The 23,504-nt window shown below is 46.4% G+C and overlaps 1 protein-coding gene across 1 annotated transcript; it reads right to left on the bottom strand.

Moving 5' to 3' along the window:
- Window positions 1–1,472: 1,472 nt before the first annotated feature.
- On the bottom strand, window positions 1,473–22,871 carry DNASE1L3 (deoxyribonuclease 1L3). Its single transcript, XM_028110474.2, has 8 exons — window positions 22,593–22,871; window positions 15,473–15,561; window positions 12,166–12,255; window positions 11,281–11,393; window positions 8,614–8,726; window positions 5,495–5,652; window positions 2,230–2,326; window positions 1,473–1,926 (listed from the first exon to the last, which is right to left on the bottom strand). Exons 1-8 carry the CDS (start codon window positions 22,731–22,733, stop codon window positions 1,813–1,815), a joined length of 915 nt encoding a protein of 304 aa, XP_027966275.1. The 5' UTR covers window positions 22,734–22,871; the 3' UTR covers window positions 1,473–1,812.
- Window positions 22,872–23,504: the final 633 nt, after the last annotated feature.

The following is a 23,504-nucleotide window of genomic DNA, read 5'->3' as shown; positions in this document are numbered from 1 at the left end:
CCATTGACAAGCTCACTTAGTGTCTGGTCCACTTGCCTCCCCCACCGAGCACAGAGCTCTTGTCTCCACCATGCTGCTGGCCTTTAGGGCAAAAGGACGATCCTTTCCTCTAGAATAAGCTCATTTGGGAATTGCCTGCTTGACCATTTTGGACCTTGGAAACTGGACATTTTCCTGGGCCAGTGAGCCCTGCTCAGAAGAAGGGGGACAGAAGCTTTACAGCCTTGCCACCTCCCCTACCAATTCCAACAAGACCTCTGAGGTTCATTGGCTATTTGGAGGGAAATGGCTTCCCCATTTAAGCAGGGCCCTTTTGATCTTATTCCCTTGGTCAGATGTAACCAAATTTCAAAAATCAAGCTTTTGGTCTCTTATATCAAAAGTCACATCTTCCTTGATATATGAAGGAAAATAAGTAAGGAGTGGGACCCTGCATAGAGGATGCTACTACTCTGTGTTTCAGGGTTACGTATGGTGCTGATTCATCCATAGACTCTCTTGGAAGAATTCATAGCTGGTAAGAGGTGTTGCTTCTGACACAGGAAACTAGGGGGTGGGTCCCAGGGCAGCATTCCTTATCAGTGCTTATTCTTTGGAACACCTGCATATTTCGCCATGTACAGGTACTATTTGAACGAAAGAAACAGTGTAAGAGAAAGCAAAGCCAAACAAACAAAAATGGTCTCCATGGATACAGGTAAAATGGTGCCTCTCGACAGAACTCTTCTGCAACACTTTGGTTGCAGAATGATAACAAAATCCTCGAGTCTCTGCCAGCCAACTGGCCTCCCCAAAGCCCAGGAGGAGGGACGCTTGGAACATGCAGGGAAGGGGCAGTCCTGCGGAGCACAGAGAGAAGGTGGGGCAAAGACGAGGCTGACATGATACCCCAGAAAATACAGACCTTTGTAGGCATCCAAAACCTCTGGGCTCTCCCCAGGTGGATGACAGGAGCCCCTGAAGGATTTAGAGGCAGGAATCCCCTGAAGGATTTAGAAGCCCACCAGAAGTGGGCTGAGGTCAGAATGGACTTTCCAAGGATGACACTGGTAGGTCCTGGGCTGGCTGAGTGGGAGGACAGTGTGGAGGCAGGGAGACCAGGAAGGATAGCCTTCCTTCTTCATCCCCGTGAGACACGATCACCATCCTGACCTCAGACAAAGAGGGGCAGATTCCTCAGAGAGTGAAGCGCCCAGATCATGGGGTGCAGTGGAGGCCTTGGCCTTTCTGGTCATTTCCTGTGGACTCGGATCCCCTCTGTGAAGACTGAAGGCTGACGTTCTTCCTCCTCCTGCAGCCTCTTTCATGGCAGGGCTGAGCAGGGCCTGTGACAGCTGATGGGGCTCTAGCTTGGGATATGAAGACGATCCTTTAGGACTGCAAAAGCCCCCAGTTTCCTTTTAGGTAATTCAGGGGAAGTATGAGCCCAAGTAGGATAGTAGAAGACTCTCCTCCCAATTTGACTCAGGACAGAATTTTTTAAAGATTTTATTTATTTATTTATTTGCGAGACAGAGAGAGAGAACACAAGCAAGGGGAGGGGCAAAGGGAGAGGGAGAAGCAGGCTCCCCAATGAGCATGGAACCTGACGCGGGACTCGATCCCAGGACCCTGGGATCATGACCTGAGCCAAAGGCAGACACTTAACCAACTAAGCCACCCAGGCTCCCCCGACTCAAGACAGATTAAATTCAAGTTGAAAATGAAAGCAGTTGGATCAGTCTTGTTTCCTGAGTGCAGGCAGCAGCTCATACCTCTTAGAGCTGTTTTATTTAGAGGCAAGAAACAGTTAATATAATGGTGCCCTTTTATCTAGGAGCGACGGACCTTTTTCTTCTTTGGAGAGAGAGATTTCTTGCTCTTGGTGAAGACCCTTGAAGATTGTAGTTTAAACTCAACTGGAAAGTGGTCGCTGACATCCAAGGCCTATCAAGAGAAAAGGGAAATGAATTTGGGAGTTAGGAGACTGTCATTTTAGTGATGAACAAATTCAGGCTCAAGGTGGGAAGATAAAACCCCTAAAGTCATGCAACAGAACACACACTAGTGAGCATCATCCTTGGACCAGCTCAATCAGAAATTTAGATAGGTCTTCAAGCCACAGAGTCATTGACTTTGAGACTCAGGGACCAATGGCCCGATGTTGTATCTCCAGTGGTGGCCTCAAAGGATGACACCTGCCCATCTTCCCAGGACAGTGGCACAGAAAGACAAAGATGGCAGCCGTACCTCCTTTTCGGTCAATTCGTAAACTTTCTGAAAGTTAAAGGTGCTGTTTGATTTGGGAACAACAGAGCTGATGATCTCTTGTCCTCTAAGCACGATCCTAGAGAAAGGGAGAGAAGACCATCCCATTAATCCACCTTGTTGATTTCTGAAACAAATCAAGTTTCCTGTTTGACATCTGGAATTGACTGAGGAGCCTGGCCGTTTCGTGTGATGTTCAAAGCCCAGGCCTGGTTCTGTGATCCTTAGGACAGTATCTAAGACTGGGGAAATTAGATCATCCCCTGTTGGGGCCCTGTGGGCCCCTGCACAGCGTTTCCCTGTGTGGGCAGTAGCCCTGAAGGTGGAAGAGAAGATTTTATATGAAACATGGACACCACACTGTGGAGCAATGACTTACGTACTGAGAATGTTGTTCCCTTTGCAATTATTTTTCACTCTTATTATAGAGAAAGGTGCTGGCTTATCTCTTTTTTTTAAGGTTTTATTTATTTATTAGAGAGAGAGATTGGGAGTGTGCATGGGGTGGGGTGGGTGGAGGGCAGAGGGAGAGGGAGAAGCAGACTCACTGCTGAGCAGGGAGCCCGATGTAGGGCACGATCCCAGGACCCCGGGATCATGACCTGAGCTGAAGGCAGACACTTAACCCACTGAGCCACCCAGGTACCCCTGGCTTATCTTTAATAACCCCCTAAGCTCCCATTTTGACCAAGACAGAGTATGCTACAATCACCAAGCACTCTGCAAGCAAGATAATTAAGGTAGAATTTAACATTGTTCGGTTTTCACTGGGCTTATTTTTTTTAGTTATTTTCGATTTATGACTAATGATGCTATTTTCTTACCTTAGCATGAAATTTCCTTTAAAAATTAATTTACTTCATTAGAAATGAATGAATTTAAAGACAAATACAAGGAAAAACCATAGTACAGTGCTTTGTAGCGACAGCAAAGATTGGGAACATGGTAATTAAATGAGTTTTGGAACCATGGACTCTAACCTATCCCAAGTGGAGTGACACATTTGGGATCTGCATGGCCCCAACGGACTGAGTGAGGAAGGACAAGGGGAGTCAAACTGCCAGGTCATGACTATCCATTGAGCTTTTCCTGATTCCAACTGGGCTGATTTGCTTTCCTGTGTTTGCTACCAATCCCACTGTGGTTAACTCTGAACTCAGTCCACAAGTAAACTCTTCACATTTGCTTGGAGATTTCTTCAAGCCATCCTTCAGACCCAGAGACTCAAGAGCAACATAGTTAAGGCTCCCCCGTTTCTGACTCCTAGGGACGTGTGTGGGCAGCTCAGCTGATGGTTGAAGGCTTTCCTGAGGCTGCTCCACGCACAGGCCAGTTCTTGCCATCTTTTGTGTCCAACAGCGAACAGCTCATGGGAGGTAAATAAATATTTGAACACAGAACAAAGACTGGAATTGAGACCACTTCATCTTACTCCCCTTACTAGAAATGTATATCCCTTTTATTAAAAAAAAAATTTTTTTTAAGTGGGCTCCATGCTCGAACTCACACCCTGCGATCAAGAGTCGCATGTTCTACCAACTGAGCCAGCCTGGCGCCCCAGAAATTTATATCCCCTTTAAAAAAACATAAAAGAGGGATGCTTGTGTGGCTCAGTCAGTTAAGCATCTGCGTTTGGCTCAGGTCATGATCCTGGGGTCCTGGGATGGGGCCCTGTGTCAGGCTCCTTGCTCAGAGGGGAGCCTGCTTCTCCCTCTGCTTGCCGCTCCCACTGCTTGTGCTCTCTCTTTCTCTGTCTCTGACAAATAAATAAATATATATCTTTTAAAAAAAACGTAAAAGATATGTGCTGGTCTGGAAAACAGAAAATCCAGAGCAACAAGTGAGAAATTAATCTTTGAAAAAATCACAGGTAATCCTGCCACCCTTTGGCATATGCGTCTAAACCCGAGGTTCTTTTAGTAAATATCTTTTAATCTGTTCCCCCACCCCACCTAATCTACTGTGAGCATCCTTCCCGGTGATGCACTGTTCTTCTGCTTCATTATTTTCAATCGCCTCTCCCTTGCTGGCCAGGGGAGAATGGGGCCGCAGAAGGGACTTGACCTGCCCAAGGCCACACACACAGCATGTGCGAGCAGGCTAGTGGGTGAGTGGCTGGCTGTCTCCGACCCGCTCTGCTGGCAAGCCCTCAAAGTCAGAGGGAGAGCGCAGGCACCGGGGAGCCCAGGCTCCTGCCTTCCTGCCTCCTTCTGCTTTCCCCAATGCTAGGGCACTTTTCACTCTCGGGAGCCAGAGCAGAGACTTCTGCAAAGAATACATCAGCCCTGAAAGCTCCAAGAGGAACAAAGGAGGTCATGGGATGGAAGTGAAAGCCTGACCTCAAAACTAGAGAAGTGAGAACAACTGTCTTCTGGCAGAAGCCATCTGGTGCTTCCTTGGAGGAAGGCCGAGCTCTGGGAACCGCGGCTGCCGCAGGTTCTGCTATGGATGGGAAGATCAGGAACATTCACATGCTTTGAGTGCCTCCCACACCTCCTGGTTTAAGAAGCAAAAGTGAAAGCTGACTGAAAATCCCCAGGGAGATTTTACAATACTGTTTTTTTTTTTTTTTTAATGTAAGCTCTACAGCCGACGTAGGGCTTGAACTCACACTCTGAGATCAAGAGCCGCGTGCTCTGCTGACTGAGCCAGCCCGGTGCCCCGAGAATGCTGTTATTTAAAGGTATGTATTTGCATTTAGGAATGTATAGCAAAAGCTTTAAAAGTATAAATACTCCTCTACTGGTCTCATATGGAATGTCCATTTCAGCAGTGTTTATGCTCGCAAACTCTTGGCAATAACCTAAGCTCAGTGACAGGGGGCTTGAGTGACTAAATTCTGGTATGTCTTCATGATGAAATAATTGACAGCCGGTGAATGTGCGGAACACTTATCATCTGCCAGGCATTGTGTGAGAAGACATATACTACTTCATCTCCTCCTCCTCATGGTTCCATGAACGAGGCTCGACTACAATCTCCGTTTTACAGGCCAAGAAGCAAAGACACACAGAGCTTAAGTCTCTCGGTCACAGACCTGAGGTGGTAGAGGCAGGATTTGAAGCCAGGCCTACACTAGCCACTGCTAAGCTACAATGCTCAGGGCTCCCAGTCCTGGTCATGCAGGTTGCACACTGCACAAGTACCCGATGCAACTGGGTTCTTCCTCCTCCCTGAGGGGGGGCGCCTTTTCTGAGGCATGTCAAGCACCACACGGGCTAGCCTGAGTTGGGCAGATGCCCCTTACCTGTCATATGCGCAGCTGGTGCTCCCCTTGACCGTGGTGTCCTCTTGGTCTCCTATCAGCCAAACAAACCTGGGGTCAGTCCTCAAGCGGATGTTCTTCCAGGCCTTCTTGGGGACATAGCTACAGCCAGCGTTGAAGTCACCCATGAAAATGAAATTCTGAAAGAGTTATTTAGAATCGTCACCTTCTGGGTATTATTGTCAAATGCTTTTCCTTAGAACTGCTAGGGATGACTCCACCTCCCATGCCCAGTAAACTGTGGGTTCTGTTATGGGCTAAATTGTGTCCTCCCCACCCCCCCCAAATTCACATACTGAAGTCCTAACGCACAATACCTTATGTGACTGTATTTGGAGAGAGGGCTTTTAAAGAGGTGGCCAAAGTAAAATGAGGTTATATGGGTGGCCCCTAATCCAATATGACTGGTGTCCTCATAAAAAGAGATTAGGACACAGAGAGACACAGAGGGAAGACCAAGGACTGAGGCTTCAGGAGAAACCAACCCTGCTGACACCTTAACATTGGACATCCAGCTTCCAGAGCTGTGAAGAATACATTTCTGTTGTTTAAATGACCCAGTCTTTGGCAGCCCTGGCGAATTAATACAAGATCTTTCTTCATTTCTTTTTTTTTTTTAAGATTTTATTTATTTATTTGAGAGAGAGAGAGCGCAGGCCAGCACAAACAGGGGGAAGGGCAGAGGGAAAGCAAGCACCCCGGGGTCATGACCTGTGCCAAATGCAGAGGCTTCATCAACTGAGCCACCCAGCTACCCTGATTTCTTTTTGGTTTTTAAAGTTGAAAATGGAGTCACAGTTTGGATAAGTATTTGACAGGCGAGGACGTACAAGGGAAGGTGTCGCCACTGGGCAGGAGGACGTTTGCTGTAACCATTCCAACCTGTTCTTAGTCACCATGTCCGTATCATTCAGCACGCTAAGTTAGGTGGGGATAAAATAATCCAGCTCATTTATTCCCTCAAATCTTTCTGGCTCAAACTACTGTAGGGTATAAATATATGAATGAATCAACGCCTTTTGTTTCCAAGCAGGAAAGATGAATTTGGGTGGTATGACAGCTTTGGCACCATGCTTTCTCTTCTATTGTTTGGAGGTTGGGAACTTATTCCTGTGGAAATTCTGTCTACTGAGGAAGTGGGAAGAGCCTGAAAGGGAGGGGGTGATAGAGTGAGTTGTCCACCCCTGCCCTGAGGCCACCAACAGAACCTTCTATCTTAAAAGTGTTTTTCCCTACAGAGCTTTTGGAGCAAAATTTTAATATTCCTCAACCCAGAGGAAGTGTCAGATTTCCTTGTTGGTGCTATTGTTTGGGGCTCTTGCTGACTTTGGAGTTTTCTTCAAAAACATTTTATTTTGACCTCAGAGATCATGGTTTTCCCTGAGATTGATGGGTGCGGCTGAGGACAGAATGTCATCCTTAACCCGAGTGGCCACCAGCTCCTATTGTTATAGCCACGATTTACTGAGCATGCACTATGTGTCAGGCTAAGCATTAAATGTTTCATAAAGTTGAGGCGCCTGGGTGGCTCAGTCAGTTACACATCCAACTCTTGATTTCAGCTCAAGTCATGATTTTGGGGTCCAGGGATGGAGCCCCACGTCTGGCTCTGTGCTCACCATGGAGTCTGCTTGTCCCCCCTCACTCTGCTCCTCCCCTCCCCCATGCTCCCTCTTTCTCTCAAATAAATAAATAAATCTTAAAAAAATGTTTCATAAAGTTTAAGTTAAATCTCACAATAAACACTAGGAGGTAGAATGGACGTTTAATCCCCGCGGAAACAGGATAGAGGGATAAAATGACCTGCTCTAGACCACTCCACTTATTGGCTCAAGTGGTAAAGTCAAGAATTCAATCCTGATCTGCCTCACTGAAGGCCCTCAGCACAAGAGTAGTCCCCCTTATTCACTCTTGTGCCAGCAATGCCTCCCTAGTGCCTGACATTTAAGAAATGCTCAATAAATTCTTGTTAAATGACAATTCAAAATTTTAGGAATGAATGAGTCTTTCTCTTGCCTGGCTTTTTACAAATAAGCAATGAATTACACACCTTGTGCTCTCCATGTCCTAGCTCTGTGTCCCCACTTTACTTGACTCATGTCACACTCTGAACGGTGGAACTGAAGGGGGGTGGTGTCACTGGAGTCACATCCCAAAAGGAGGAAAGAGGAGGTAGAGCCCTCAGGAACACTTCCTTATTTGCCAAGAGCTTTCACAGACCCTCAGAGCCGTGGAGGGGTGGCATCGCTGTTTTCCAGATGAGGAAATAATTGAGGTCAAGAAGGACGGTGGATATAGTCCCCTAGAGAGCACCTCTAGATTCTTGGGGAAACCACTTCCCTCCTTCACCTCAGTCTGTAAGGTTGGGCTGAAGCTCACACAGATTTAACCAATCAGAGTTTCTCAACCCCCTTGATCACAGAGGTTGGTTCAGGGATGGACATATGACCCAATCAGGGCCAATGGGACTCCACTCTGGGGCACTTGTTGCATTATGTGGGTGGGCTGGAAGCTGCTGGTGGCCATCTTGCCATCCCAAAGGTGGAGGCCGCCCAGAGGAAACAAGGGCTAAGAGATGGAAAGAAAGAGACAAGCCAAGCCCTGATTACCTTGCCTAAGCCCTGCATCCAGCTATGCCTGACCTCCTCCTGGACATTTTAGTTACAGGAACCAATAAATTGCACCTCCCTTTTCAGGAACCAATTTGAGAGTCTGTCCCTTGCCATGAAGGACTCCTGACCTCTGTGGGTCTCACTGTTCTCATTGCAAAGAGAGAATGATACAGGTAGTTAGTCGTGGGGTTATTGGGAGCATTAAACGAACTTGTCCATGTTCAGCCTCAGCATAGGGCCTCGCACCAGCTACCCACTCAGTGATTCGGAGCAGTGTATGAATTGCCGAGACCCATGTGGGCGGTACCCAGGCAGATTTAGCAAGAGGGATATTTAAGGCTGAGGTAAGGCCTAAAATGAGGCTCTAACAGGGTGGTGGGCTGCACATGTCCTGCCCCCACTCGCCCTCCCGGGGAGTTGCTCATCCCTTCCCAGAACCGGATTCTGCCTCTGCTAGATGGGAGTTCAACAGACAGAGAAGATCATCACCTCTGCCTTCCAACGGCGTTTCACGTCCCAGTAGACATCAGCCAGCTCATCAATCTCTTTCACGGAGTTCTCAGGGGTGGTGTGCAGGGGGACAACCACGAAGTCCTTGACAACTGAGGAACAGGAAAGAGGCGGAGGTCACACGCACACTTCCCTGAACAGGGGCAGGTTCCATGAACACTGCTCCTGGGAAACGGGCTGTCCCCCCAGCCCAGACTTCACTGTCTGGGTCTCCTCATTTCTAGAGGGTCCAGCCGGTGGCTGAGATGTGAATGTTCTTGGGACTGTCAGGCCGCTCTTCTCAGCACATGAAAGCTTCTTTTCGCCCACTCAACTGCCTGGCTAAGAGAAAGCTGGTAGACAGGTCTCCTTGCTGACATTGTGGGTGTTTTTCTCGTTTTTTGAAAAATGATATTTTCTACTTTTTTAAAAAATAAGAAGCCTCTTCGGCTTTTGTACTAAAGAAATATGTTTTTTCTGATTAAAAAAAATATCGAGGCTTGTCAGTTTATGCTTCTTGAATAATCTGGAAAAAAAGCCCTTCTAAAATTATGGTTGTTTTTTTTTTAAAGCAGCTTTTTGTGAAATATCTGAAAACCTCCCCCCACCAGGAGGGACTGAGAAAGCCTGCATCAGGGAATGTGGGTGAGCCTGGGAACCGTGCCTTGCCCACCTGCCAGGGGCAGCTGACGTGTTCTGAACGCCTCTTCCCTGGGCTTTCCCTCGCCCAGTGCCTGGGTCCCTGCTCCTACTTAGGAGCTGAAGGCTGGTGGGGGATCACTGCTCAAGTCACACAGTGGGGAGTCAGGACTCAGATCAGGAAGCCTGTCTCCAGGACTCCACACTTACGCACCAGACTTATCTCCCCCCGCTCCTCCTCAGGCCTCCACTCCACTCCCCATCCTCTCTTTGGTCCCCCCCAAACACCCCCACCCCTTCCCCACCTGTGAGCTTGTGTGTGCTCACTGGGATCTCCCCCTGGAATGTCCCTTCGCCCAACTCTCTGTGACTGGCTTCTTCAGGTCACAGCCCAATGTCACCCTGAAGAGGCCATCTGTGGCCTAGCCCATCAAAGGCAGGCTCCTCACCCCACCATGGAATGCACCCTGCTTTTACTTCCTTTGTGCTCTGAAATTACTTGCCGTGCTTCTTAGTTTGGCCCACTGGAACCAGAGCTCTGTCTTGCTCACCCTCTTGGCTCTAGCACTTAGCATAGCACCTGGCCCATGGGAGGGACTCAAAAATGTTTGTTGATTGAATACATGATTGAATGAATGAATGAATAAAGGAAAGAAATGACAAATGAATGGCTAACTCAAATAGAGGGGACATAAGGATGTTTCCTTGCACAAGAGAGAAAATTCCAAACAGGGCATGGCTGTGGTGCCATCCTCGGGGAGGAGGGGAGAAGGGTGAAAAGGTGGATGCTCAAGACAAACAGGTTTGTTTAGCAATGTTTGGCTATGCGTAGCTGAAGACTCTCTTCAAGAAGGTGTGGGGTGCTCTCCAAATACGGTCTGGTCAGCCAAGTGAGAATCGTGTGCACGACAAAGGTGATTATTACACATGCTCTTTGAAGTGCATTTCTGCCCTAAACAGCCCCCACCTCCTTCTCTTTTTCTCCTGGAAATTTCCTCCGCCATTCCTCCGTGTTTTGTTTTCCTGAAGTACTAATTAGGCCAGGGCAGAAATAGTTACCTTCCTCGTGCAGGCTGTTTATATCTGTGTAATATATATGTGGGTGTGCATACATACCGCTCTGCGGGTATTTATTTGGGCAGTATCTGTCTTGCCCACTACAACATAACTTCCCTAGGACAGGGACCTTGTCTGTCTTGTCCAGTGCCTGGAACAGAGCCTGGCATGTGGTAGGTACTGAAAAAAATATTTGATTCCATATAGCTCCAATCTGTAAACCAAATTAATTCTTGACTTTCCATTTAGAGACGCACAGTGGTTAAGAGTGTGGACGCCCAAGATAGTGGCTTGGGTTACAATCCTGCTCATTCATTTCAAGAGCTACTGAGTGACCTTGGGCAAGTTACTCCACTTGTTTGAACCTTGGCTTCCTCAAATGTAAAGTGAGGATAATCCTAGGTCCTCCCCTGCAGGATGTCGCAAGGATTACAGGAACTTAACACTAATCAGGGATCAATAATTATTGGTGGCTTATGCAAGTGTAGTTGTCTAAGTTCAAAGGTGCAATCATTTGGATTTCCTCTCTAGACCCAGTCTGTGGAGATTGGAGGGGGAGGGACAGATGGAGGGACAGGGAGGCTCTAGGTTGGGGAGGGAGAGGGAGACTCCAGGTTGGGGGTTCATCTCTGCTAGCCATCACTGGGATTTTTTTTTAATGACGTTGTATTTGATTGGGACTGAAGAATTGTGGTAAATAATTTCCATCAGCCTAAATGCTCCAAAGAGAGTGGAGTTATCACCGATTTCAGAAGGTGGGTTCCAGGTTGAGGAGGTCTTGATTCATGGCATTTTGAGAAGCCAGGCTACATTCTCAGCATTCAACTATTAGACGTTCTTAATGGTCATCTCCAGTCTAATGCCTCCCTAACGATGCTGTGCAAACCCTGGGACCCCAGCTCACACTCGGGGCTACTGTCCATTCGTGCAATCACAGGAAGATCATGCTCAAGAGGGGCTTGTGGGTCTCACCGGTGTGGGGTGACTGGAACCAGACCACAAAGGGTTCCCTGGAAAACACATCTGCATCTCCAGCCTGATAGTCATGGTAGAGGTAACGTTTCTTCACAGAAACTAGCTTTTCCCTAGAAATAAAAAAAGGGAAGCCCTTCCAGTTGAGTCAGTTGTCTTCTTACTTCATTCAAGAAGCAGAGACATAGCCCATGGTTTTATTAGCCCCCCAGGCAGGTTCTTGCCCTGCAAGGGATCTTTCGCTCGACAACAAGTTTCTGTCAATTCTTCTCAATGGCCAGAGCCCTTTGAAAGCTGGCGATCTGAACAGTGCCAGTTATCTGGGGCACCCACAAGTTAATGTTCAGACTTAGAACAAATTACTGTAGGAAGAAGATAAGACAATGAAGTTTCAGAGTCAGCCACGCTGGGCAACTCAGGTCTCTATCCCTCGGCTAGGACTTGACTGTGAAGGATAAAGAACTGACCCTGCAGACCAGACAGGCCCTGAGTTTCCAGTACTGTAATTACACACTTAGAACAAATTACTGGTAGGAAGAAGATAAGACAATGAAGTTTCAGAGTCAGCCACGCTGGGCAACTCAGGTCTCTATCCCTCGGCTAGGACTTGACTGTGAAGGATAAAGAACTGACCCTGCAGACCAGACAGGCCCTGAGTCAACCAACACATTTGGTGTCAGGAAGCTGCTTGCACTTTTTAGTTTGAGGAGATAATGCTTTGCTTTGGCCTCAATTTGACGGCAATTATTTTGATCAATGTTGAGAACTGGTTAGAGATCATTAGAGATCCAAATTTGGTTTTGAAGAAAAGAGATGCATTTTGATTCAATTCACAGTCATCATTTATAAGTGAATCATGTCCCAGGAAACAGAGATTATACTTACTTGTAGAGAAAGGCATACTGTTCTTTATATGTGTTTCTTCCAAGCCGAGAGCTAATCACATAGTTGTACATTATGCTTCTTCTTGAGTTTCTAGAAAACATAAAGATTTTACATTGCATCTTAAAAAAATAAGCATTCCCCTGCTGCATGCTCCCCTCTCTTCAATCTGTGTCCATATCGCCAATGGCATCATGAAAAAAGGCTGCCATTCATCACAACCTTAGAGTCTAATGAGAAGGGCCACCATCGACCATGAATGTGACATCTCTCAGGATCTTTACAGCCATTATCTCTTGCCCTTAGGAGGTGGGTAGTATTGTTACCCATTTTTTATAGTTTGCAGGTGCAAAGCTGGGATTTGAGCTCAGATCCTACATACCCCAAATCCACATGCTTTGGCCTGCACCTGTGGGACATTATTGAGACCATAAAAGATTCAGTCAGAATCAGCCCCAAATCCCACTCTGGCTCATGGCTGGGGCTGACCTCATACTCAGGTTACCCTGTCCCTGCACCACCCCTGAACATTTCTCATAGGCAGGATTCCTAGTACCATTTTCATTGGACATTCACTCCTGCTCTGAAAACCCCCAAACAATTTTCTCACGAGTCCTGCAACTATGATTTCAAATCAGCTATTGTTTATGTCCTGGGGGCTAGAGATACAGCTGTGAAGTCCCATTAACTCTATCCCTCATTTATACCAGGGTAATGGACTCTCCGTGTGTTTGCCAAGCCTGCTGATAACTCCACCCTGGGCAGAGCCTGACATGGTTTTACTCCATTCACACACAAAGATCTAGGGCATATCCAAGCTGTGGCATGTTCTCAGGTTCGGTTGAAAAATAGCAGAAGGGGTCTTTAGGAGCCAAGTGAGGCCCTACCGAAATTCCTGGGAGTGCAGATACATCTTCTAAGGCAGATCTGGCCACTGGGGCCTGAGAAGTATGGACAGTGGATTCTACTAGGCTTCCAGTTTGGGAAGGCTGGCCTTGTTCCGAATCTCGCCTGCCAAATTTTGGGTTGGCAAACTGCTTGCAATGACTCAGCTGTGAGGCAACTAAGGCCCCTCCTGTCTCACGGGGGTTAAGGGGACAAACAGGCCTGCATCTGCCTGGAGTCCTTGGCACAGTCTAGGGAGGTTGGGGAGAACTGAGAGCAGGGAGGGTGGGAAGACCCAATCCAGGCTGGCTGTGGGGAGGGGCTTGGAGCTCCCTGCTCTCCCATACTTCTGAAAACTGACCAGAGCCCCTCTGTGGAAGACTGAGGAGGGTCAAATAGAGCAACAGCTTTAAAGTCAGACAGGACCCAGGTCCAAAGGTAAGCTCCACCATTTATTGGCTGGGGGAACTTGGGCGGGTCCCTCCTCTCTGTGCCTCAGTTCCCTCAGCTATAAGGGAAGCATTAATAGTACCGACCCTACAAAGTTGTTGTGGGAGTAAATGAAATAGCACACATAAATTGATTAACAGGATTCCTGGCATGTAGTTAGGGTATCGATGGTAGCTGTTACACGTGGCCCTCTGGACCACCATCTGCCATCATAATTTTCCTCCTTTTACTCGTAATAGACACCACCAGCACTTACTGATCCCTACTATGTGCCAGGCATAATCCAACCAGTTATATGCAGGATTTAATCACTGCCACATCCCAGGAAGATGGGTTCCATTATTAGCCAGGGAAAATGAGGTACAAAGAGGTTGAGTAACTTGCTCAAGAGCAGAGCAGAGCCAAGATCCAAACACAAGTGGTGTGAGACAAGTGTAGGTGCCTAGCCCTTGTGCTAAACTCCCTTTTCTATTGTCAAAGATCAGATCTAGAACCACTGAGGCTAAAACAGATTTTTAGAGGAGAAACTGAGGCCCAGAGAGGGGTGAGGCCAGCCCAAGAGGCCTCTGTGTAAATGAGAGTGTCCAAGGCTGGACACTAATGAGGCTGGATTGACCATTCATTTATTTTTTTTTAAAAATGCGAGTTTTCTTAATTATAAAAGTATAATGATGACCAGGTATACTGGATGGTAGATTACATGGTTGTTTGTTAACATTTTCTCTGTGCTTTTAAGGATGTTTAAAATGTTTCATAAGAAAAAGGAAAGGAGGTATAACATTCTCATTGTAGAACACCTGGAAAATATAGAAAATATATAGAAGACGTCACATTTAAATTCCTTGTAATTTTTACTCTGAGATAGCCTTGGTCAACTGTTTGGTTCACTGCTTTGGAATCTTTTAAATTTTGTTTTGTTTTGTTTTTCTTTTGACATAATTGAGTTACTTGGTACATATTATTGTAACTCTAGTTTGTGGTGTAATCTTACCGCACATGTACAAAAGAAACATTATATTAGAAGTTTTTAAAAACTGGAGTGCATCAGAATCACCTGGGAAGGTTATTTAGATGAAGCTTATTCTCAGGGATCCCACAGACATTCTCATTCAATAGACTGGCGGTTCTTGGATGTGCCTTTTTAACTCACTTTGGGGTGATTTACAGGTGGGTGGCTCTGCGGATTATTCTTTGAGAACGAATATAAATCATAAATATAATCCAGTGTAATCAAAGATTATTTGAGGACATTATCTTTTGGGGTTTTTTGAAGTTATAAAATCAATTCAGACTTTTTGTGAAATATTCAAGTCATATAGAAATATATAAAGTAAAAAGTAAATGTTCCCCATTTCTTCACTGACCCTGTCCACAGTGGTCTTACAGTCACACCCACCCCCTGGCCCAGAAGTAACCACTGTTAACAGTGTGGAGTGCATCCTCCCATGCTTTCCTCTATGCCCATGCAAACTCCAACACACTCTTATTCATGCATAGTGTAATGCGAGCACTAAAATGGGCTACTCTACCTACAGTTCTGAACCTGCTTTTTTCAATATACTGCAGCTGTCTTTCCATGCTGGAATATTTAGCTCGAACCTATTCTGTAGTGAACATGGTTTTTAATGGCTACATAATATTCCAGCCTATGGACATAGCATAACTTCATATCTGTACTCAATATTTTCCTTGTGACAGTAATTCTCATTTCAGCCTCTTGTCTCTTTCATTTCTCTCTCTGTCCTGGCTCCTCATCTGTTGCCTCTATTTTGCTTTATCATATTAAAACTAGCCAGTCAAAAGTTCTCAGGACTGCAGCTAGTTGGAGCTGGGAGCCTGGGCAGTGTTGGCCATGTGACCTGGTGGTCAGGGCGACTGCTGGCTTTCACACTAGTTTCAGTTCCCCGGGCTTTTCAGGTGCCCTTGCACTTGAGCCTGCAGGGGGTCCAGCCCCCCGGCCCCGCCCCATCTTTACCCATTTAGTCTCTCCTTCAGTGTGGGACAGATCATGTTGTTGCTGTCCTTGATTTCCATCAGGAGTATGATATCACAGCGTTTGATGACCTGCAGAGACAGAATTCCCAGATGTTTCGGGCAAATAATCTACAGATAATAAAATCTTTTATTGGGCACTGTGTTTTAAGTATAGGATTGGTGTTTTGTTAAAGTCATTAACTTCATTGCTGAAACAAGTGAGGAACTTCCTGAAGTAGGTAATATCGTTATGTCCTTTTTATTTTATTTTATTAAAGATTTTATTTTTAACTAACCTCTACGCTCAACGTAGAGATTGAACTCACAATAGTAAGATCAAGAGTTGAAAGCTCCGCCAACTGAGCCAGCCAGGCGCCCCAGTTATGTCTATTGTAAAGATGAGGAGCCTGGGGCTCCAGGGAAGTCGAGTAAACTACCCAAAGTCACTCAGCTAGAAAGTGGCTGAGACAATGCAAATCCAGGCAATCCGAATCCAGAGCCTATGATCACATGACCACACATCCTATACCTTGGCTTTGGCTTGAATAATCACAATCAATAATAAATATTTATTAAGCTCTTAGTGAGAGGTATATGGCTGGATATGGGTCTCCCCAGTTCACCTGGCAACAAAATTATAATAATCAAAATTATAAGGGCTAACATGAGCCTACTCTGAGCCTCACCAACTCTGTGACATGACTATGATTATTAGCTCGCTAAACATAGGAGGAAACCAGGCTCAGAGTGATTGAGTGAAAAGTTTGAAGTCACACAGCCAGTATATAGATAGCAGAGTCAGGATTTAAATTCAGGTTCATGTGACTACAAAGCCCACCACGCTGTTAAAATACCAGGGAGAGCTGGGTCTGGCCACCAAGCCAGCCTGCTGATTTAGTCACTTGTCACCGTCAGACCTTTCTGGAAGGCACCTTAAAGTATATACCTAGGGGTGCCTGGCTGGCTCGCTTGGTGGAGCACGTGACTCTTGATCTCAGAGTTGTGAGTTTGAGCCCCACGCTGGGTATAGAGAGTACTTAAAAATAAGTAAAATCTTTTAAAAAAATACTCTTTAAAGTATCTATCAAAAGCCTTAGAGAATGTACTTACCCTTTGGCCTATTTTCCCACCTCGCGGAAGGTCTTCTATTGTAATGAAATATCTACTATTTCTCGGCATCTCAGTGTCCTCATCTATAGATTGGAATGATGATAGTTATTCCCTCACAGGGTTGCTGGGTTACTAAGAGCAGTGCCAGCCATATAAGAGGCACACAATAAATTATTATTGCTATTATTATTACTTGTACAGATCAAAGAGGAAGATGTATTTTAACAACAACAACAACAACAAAATTGGAAACAATCTAAGTATCCCCAAATAGGAAAGCATTAAATGAAAGATAGCATAGGGCATTATATAGCATTAAAAGTCATGTTTATGGGCGCCTCAGCGGCTCAGTCTGTTAAGCGTCTGTCTCTTGATTTCAGCTCAAGTGATGATCTCAGGGATGTGGTTTCAAGCCCCATGTCAGGCTCTGCGCTGGGCGTGGAGCCTGCTTAAGATTCTCTCTCTCCTTCTGCCCCTCCCCCCTTTAAAAAAAGTCATGTTTTAAAAGAATAGTAACAAAATAAATAAAAGAATATTAACAACATTTGAAACGCTTCTGATATAAAAGCAGGCTATAAAACTGATGATATAGGGTAGTCTCCATGCTGAAAAACAGATGCAAATTTATGTATTTATTTTTGCATAGAAAAATGCCCATAATGCCCCAAATGCCAATAGCTTTTATCTTCCAGTGATGGGATAATGCTTCTTTATATGTTTCTATATTTTCAAAATAATCCCTGATGACTATTTTTTACTTAATAAAATTAATTTAGAAATTATAAATTTATAATTTTTAAAAATTATACCTTTCTAATTAAAAAATATTAAAGTGTTATTTAAAAAAGAAGACTGTAGGGCGCCTGCGTGGCTCAGTCAAACAACTGCGTTCAGCTCAGGTCATGATCCCGGGTCCTGGGATTGAGCCCCACATCGGGCTCCCTCTCCCTCTGCTCCTCTCTCTTGCTCTCTCTTTCATGTAAATAAATAAGTAAAGAAGAATATAAAATTCCTGGCCTAGAGCAGGTGCTCAGACACGAGGCCCTGTAAATATTACTGCCCTGAATGTCTGGGTTTGGGTTTCACTGCCTGCTGCTCCCCCTGGCTGTGCTCTCTGTGTCAAATAAATAAATAAAATCTTAAAAAAAAAAGTTAGCTTTTATCATCAACTTATTGAATTTTTATAATAAACCTTCGATGCAGGTTCTGTTATTATCCCCATTGTGTAGCTGGGGACTCAGGCTCAGCGTGGCTAAGTAATCTGAACATCATGTGAATATGAATAATGGGATCCTTTACTACAGAGCCCCTCTTGACCACTATGCTCAACAATCAAGGAAATCACCATATTCCTGCAATTGTTCCATCTCCCTTTTCAATGAAATCCCTAGGTGCAGGGCAAAAATGGACAAGGGTTCAGACTCCCTTTCCTGAGCTGAAGGGTTAAGCTTTTAGGTTCCCTGCTTACAACCCTTTTGCCCACACAATGAACACTCCAGAGCCCCACATCTCCAGCAGTTACTCTAGCAGATTTCCACTTCCCTTGGGTACTTGCCTCTGAACCTCTGGGAACATTTCCTGTAGATTGGAATCTACACCGTGGTGAGCGATGGCTCAAGATCTCATCATCAGAATTCTCCTGGGGATGAAACCTATAACTTTAACTGGTTGGCCCTTAACTATCCGTCCAGCCTCCCACCCGTCTATCCATTCATTTGCTTATCCATCCAACAAAATTTTATCAGGGGCGTGCTGTGTACCAGACAACGTGCTAGACCTTGCTTTACTCCCAACTGTACAGCATCTGGCATGAGTGAAGGAGTGAGGGGAGGGAGGGGGAGGGAGGGAGGGACAGGGAGCCATACTGGAACCAGTTGAGCCAAGTTTATAAAGCACAAATACCTTCCTGTATTTAACTCTTCTTTATGGCATTGTAAAGAAAAATGGGAATAAATTTCCTAGCCAGTCCTTTAAAAAATAATTTTGTTACAGTTTTCTTTCTTTTTTTTTTTTTCAAGATTTTATTTATTTATTTGACAGAGAGATAGCAAGAGCAGGAACACAAGCAGGGGGAGTGGGAGAGGGAGAAGCAGGCTTCCCGCAGAGCAGGGAACCAGATGCAGGGCTTGATCCCAGGACCCTGGGACCATGACCTGAGCCGAAGGCAGACGCTTAATGACTGAGCCACCCAGGCACCCCTACAGTTTTCTAATTATAAAAATAATGTTGCTTATTATAGAAAATTTGAAAAATACAGAAAAGACTATAAAAAACCACCTGACGACCTGTAAACCCACCACTCAGACCCTTTTCACATGATTTCTCTACTTATACATATTTACAAAATGACATCAAAATAACTAGGCTGTTAACTGAATCAAATGGCCTTAGATTCATATCTTGACTCTATTGCTCACCAGCTGTGTGACCCTGAGCAAGTCACTTAAGCTCCCCGAACCTGCCAGACTCCTTATCTGTAAACTGGGGCAATATCCTCCTCATGGGGTTGTCATGGGCATTAAAGGATATGATGTATGTAAAACATTCAGTTCAGTTCCTGGCACGGAAAAGATGCTCCACCAACAGTGGCAATGTTTATGACACAGTTTGGGTCTTGTTGTTTTGTTTGTTTGTTTGTTTGTTTCCAGCCTCATGTGATGTTGTGAGCGTTTTCCCCACAGTGATTAAATACTCACTTTTCAGATCTATAACTGATACATCTTTTCCCTGACCCAGTATCAGGCCAGGAAAAATATATCTCCCCTGACTCTATCTCTGCAGAATGAGGCTCCAAAGATGGGAGGCCCCCAGAAGGCCCTCCCAGACCTGAAACTCAAGATTTTCCTGACTCTGTTCACAGAGGGAGGGAGTAGAGGCTGAGCACAGCCAACAGTGAGGGGTTCCCGGCAAGCGGCGTTGTGTTGTGTGTGGGCCTGGGGAGAGCAGAAGGGACAGTCTAGAGAAGTCTTATGAAGACTCTGGGGCCAAGAGCGGCCTATAAAACCCTCTTTTGTGCCTCTAAACAGGGGGCAGCACAGCATGGGAGGGGAAAGAGCCCAGATAGGGTCAGTTAGGCCTGGGTCCCCATCCTTACTCTCACACTTACTGGCTCCATGACCCGGGACTATGTCCTCCTCTCTGAACTCCACTTGCCCATTTGCAAAAGGTAATCCGAGGGGTTATGAGGCTGAACTTGGATGCTGCACGTTAAAGGCTTGGCCCACAGTAAGCACTCCTGAAATTATAAGTACAATGTGCTGTGGGAGACAATGCTTATCACGTCCACCCTCATCTCCGGTGCCTCGGGGCATCTGGCACATGACCTACCTTCAATGAGTATCTGTGGGATGAACGAATTTTGTACTTTAAGGACACAAACTGAGGGAGGGGACAGAAGCAGCCTTGCCCAGGCAGGGTTTGGCATCTGGAGAACTGCTCGTGGTGCCAGCCAGCAAACCCAAGATGGAGAAGACAGACCTCCCTCACTCTCCAACCTCCCCAATGAAGGTCATAATGACAACAGCGTGATGAAGCTGGGCTCGTCTCTGGAGTGATCAAGCCAGTATGGAAGGGTGGACAAGGCATCTTCTCTAATAGGGTTGGGTTGTATGGCTGGATTCGATCCTGGCTCTTCCGCTTACCCACTAGGGAATCCTGGGTAAGGCACTTCACCATTCTGAGTCTGCCTTCTTGGTTACAAAGTGGGGGCAATGCCACCTATGCCATAACATTAAATAAGTATTAAATAAGAACATAGGGGCTCCTGGGTGGCTCAGTCAGTTAAGCGTCTGCCTTCAGCTCAGGTCATGATCCCAGGGTCCTGGGACTGAGCCCCACATCAGGCTCACTGCTCAGCATGGAGCCTGCTTCTCCCTCTGCTCCTCTCTCTTGCTCTCTCTCTCACATAAATAAATAAGTAAAGAAGAATATAAAATTCCTGGCCTAGAGCAGGTGCTCAGACACGAGGCCCTGTGAATATTACTGCCCTGAATGTCTGGGTTTGGGTTTCACTGTAAGTGCCCTCAGTGGCTCTGGCAGTGTTTGGGGATGGTCTCTGTTTATGGGATGGTTTTGCAGCAATGGGATTCGGTAAGGAGTCCTTGACGGAGACTTCCCACACACTTGGTGTTTGGTGTGATGGGCCGTCCATCAGTCCGCCCTCTAGGATGCGGCAGCTCAGGGGACGTGTGAGTGTAGGGCCCCAATGATGGAATCTCCAAGAACCAAAAGACAGCCTCTTAAGACTGTGATGACTTTTCCTGGGTAGAATAAGTGAGGAAGGTGATGGGCACTTGGGAATTCAGAGGTACCCAGGCTCCATGCGCCCTTGTGCGTGGAAGCAGGAAAAATAATTTCCTGGTGCGTCAGAGCTCCCTGTTGAGCCAGGGAGTCTCGGCTCCCACAGGTTGGGCATGGCTGTTTTGGTTAAACGACCAGTGCTGGAAAGCCTTGGGTACCATCCAAAGGGCAGGGCCAGCCAGGGGGAGGGCAGTCTGAATGAGAACAGAGCATGTAGTCCTTGCTCTAATCCATTTCGTGTATTAATACCAACAGTGGTGGTTCTGTAATCACCTGCCCGGTCCCAGGCTCTCCTGGGGCCCCTCCACACCTTGAGTTCTCTCTGCCAACTGGTGCTACAGGTTGTGTAAGCCCCACTTTCTGAAAGGCTCAGGGAGGAGAAGGGACTTCCTGGGCTCACTCACACAGCTGCTGGGCAGGATCTGAACCCAGGGCTCCTGGGGTTCCCACCATACCACGGTGCCCCCAGGGTTTTCTAAGGTGATAATACCCAGACAGAGCCCCGGGAAAGGTTTCAGCTCCCAGCATCATCAAAGATAAATTAACCTGTCGGGTAAAGAGAGTCAACTGACTCCAGAGAAATGTGAGCAGTGACTCCAGACCTTGGTCATATTACCCAAGGGAAGTTTTATCTAAGTGGAGAGAAAGATTAGAATTGGTAGTTGGGAAAAGGTTGATGGGGTGGAAGGTGGAGAAGGAGGGAGAGAGGGGGCGGAGGGAGAGAGAGAGAGGAAGGAAGGAAGGAAGGGAAGGAAGGAAGGAAGGGAAAGAAGGGGAAGAAGAAAGGAAGGAAGGAAAGAAGGGAAGGAAGGGAAGGAAGGGAAGGAAGGGGAAGAAGGAAGGAAGGAAGGAAGGGAAGGAAGGGGAAGAAGGAAGGAAGGGGAAGAAGGAAGGAAGGAAGAAAAGAAGAAAGAAAGAAAGAAAGAAAGAAAGAAAGAAAGAAAGAAAGAAAGAAAGAAAGAAAGAAAGAAAGAAGGAAGGAAGGAAGGAAGGAAAGAAAGAAAGAAAGAAAGAAAGAAAGAAAGAAAGAAAGAAAGAAAGAAAGAAAGAAAGAAAGAAGGAAAGAAAAAGAAAAGGAAGGAAGGAAGAGAGAGAGAGAGAAAGAAAGAAAGAAAATGAAGGCGGGAAAGAAAAGAAGAGAAGAAAAAGAAAAGAGAAAGAAAGAAGAGAAAGCGAAAAAGTCTGTGCTGTATTGATGGATAAAAAGACCAGGCTGGGCTCCCCTCCACCCACCCACCCACCACCTACGTGAGGTCACTACACCTTTTGTTGTTCATCTCTTCGTGGGGGATAATAACCCTCCTTCTCAAGGGTGATGACATGAAATCGTGTATTTGTAGTGCCTGGCAGGGGCATTCAGTAAATGGTGATAAACATTATAGTAGCAGCCAGCCCTTCCCTGGAGCTTACTAGAAGCCAGATACTGTTTTAGGAGCTTTACATTTACCAGCTCACATATTCCCCCCAAACGGTCCCACAGGGGGATACCGTCATAGCTCCTGAGCACCCCTCATGTTCAGAGGATGACATGAAGCCCAGAGAGGGGATGTGGCTGTTGGTGTTATTGCTGTCAGGGTTGTGACCGAATGCCAAGTCAGCTGCTACCTAGAGACTAACTTCGGTGACATTTCTCCCAAGTCTCTTCAAGTCTGAAAGCAGAGAGTGGGCGTGAGGGGTGCCCAGCGCTCTTTCTGACAGGAAGGGGGTCTCACCTTCATGATGACATCCATGGCATTCTTGTTTTCCTTCTTGGCTTCCCCAAAGGACTTCACGTTAAAGGAGCAGAGCCTCAGGGCCAGGGCACTGGTGATGGAAAGGAAGAGAAGCAGAAGGAAGGCCGGCAGCCGAGGCATCCTGGCTCAGCTCAGGCTTCACGAGAGGACAGCGGTGTCTGGCGTGCGCGGGCTCCGGGCCACCTCCTCGGGCTCAGCTGACTTATAAAGCCTGCAGATAACAGGAATGACTGGATTCCGTGTTGCTACTTTCACTTCTCTGAGGAACTGAAGATCGTGGGTTTCATTCCCCAAGGAAATGCAGAAAAGGGAGCCCCTTTTAGAAGCCCCTGTTTTTGTCACTCTGGTGAGGAAATCGGCCTGTGTAATTGAGGGACCATCCCCTGCGAAGTCTCTCAGATCCCAACCGGGAACCAGCTGTGACATCTGGTCATCAACCCTGAGGTGGCATGCCATGTGCATTTTCCTGAGAATGGATAACTCGGAAGTGGTCCACCCCGGAGGGCAGCTGGGCTGAGGGCACCTTCTCAGCAGGGGTGGGGCGGGGATGGGGAGGCAGGGGTCAGTGGGAAATCCTGCCAGGTTTTCTGTCCTCACTGGGATTTAGCAACCAGCTGTCCGCTGGACACACCCAGGTTCCGACCCTCTAATCGCACTGGTGGGCGTAATTAAGGTCAACTCTGGTTTGAGTTACATAATGTTTTAAGCAATTTTACCATTTACAGTTTAACACTCCAAACGCTAGCGGTGTGTTGCCAGGGAGAGCAATTTCTAGTCTGCTGGAACAGGTTGGTAAAATGTCCTTGGACTCAATGGACAAAGAGCCAATGAAAGCCCCTGGAGAAATCCACGGTTCAACCAGATATTATCTTAATGTTTGTGAGAAATAAA

This window comes from Eumetopias jubatus, unplaced genomic scaffold (genome assembly GCF_037043125.1).
Source record: "Eumetopias jubatus isolate StellerSeaLion01/CBP00866 unplaced genomic scaffold, mEumJub1_p1.0 scaffold_1, whole genome shotgun sequence".
NCBI lineage: Eukaryota > Metazoa > Chordata > Mammalia > Carnivora > Otariidae > Eumetopias > Eumetopias jubatus.
Note: the sequence above shows the minus strand (reverse complement) of the source record. Positions and strands in the feature narration are given on the sequence as shown.

What these genes read in the sequence shown, in the direction of transcription:
- DNASE1L3 (XM_028110474.2), bottom strand. Translation starts at nt 22,733, where the DNA reads ATGCCTCGGCTGCCGGCCTTCCTTCTGCTTCTCTTCCTTTCCATCACC. An exon ending in CCATGGATGTCATCATGAAG is followed by an intron (nt 15,562 to 22,592) that starts GTGAGACCCCCT and finishes CTGTCTCTGCAG; the next exon opens with GTCATCAAACGCTGTGATAT. An exon ending in CTGAAGGAGAGACTAAATGG is followed by an intron (nt 12,256 to 15,472) that starts GTAAAGATGGGG and finishes TATGTTTTCTAG; the next exon opens with AAACTCAAGAAGAAGCATAA.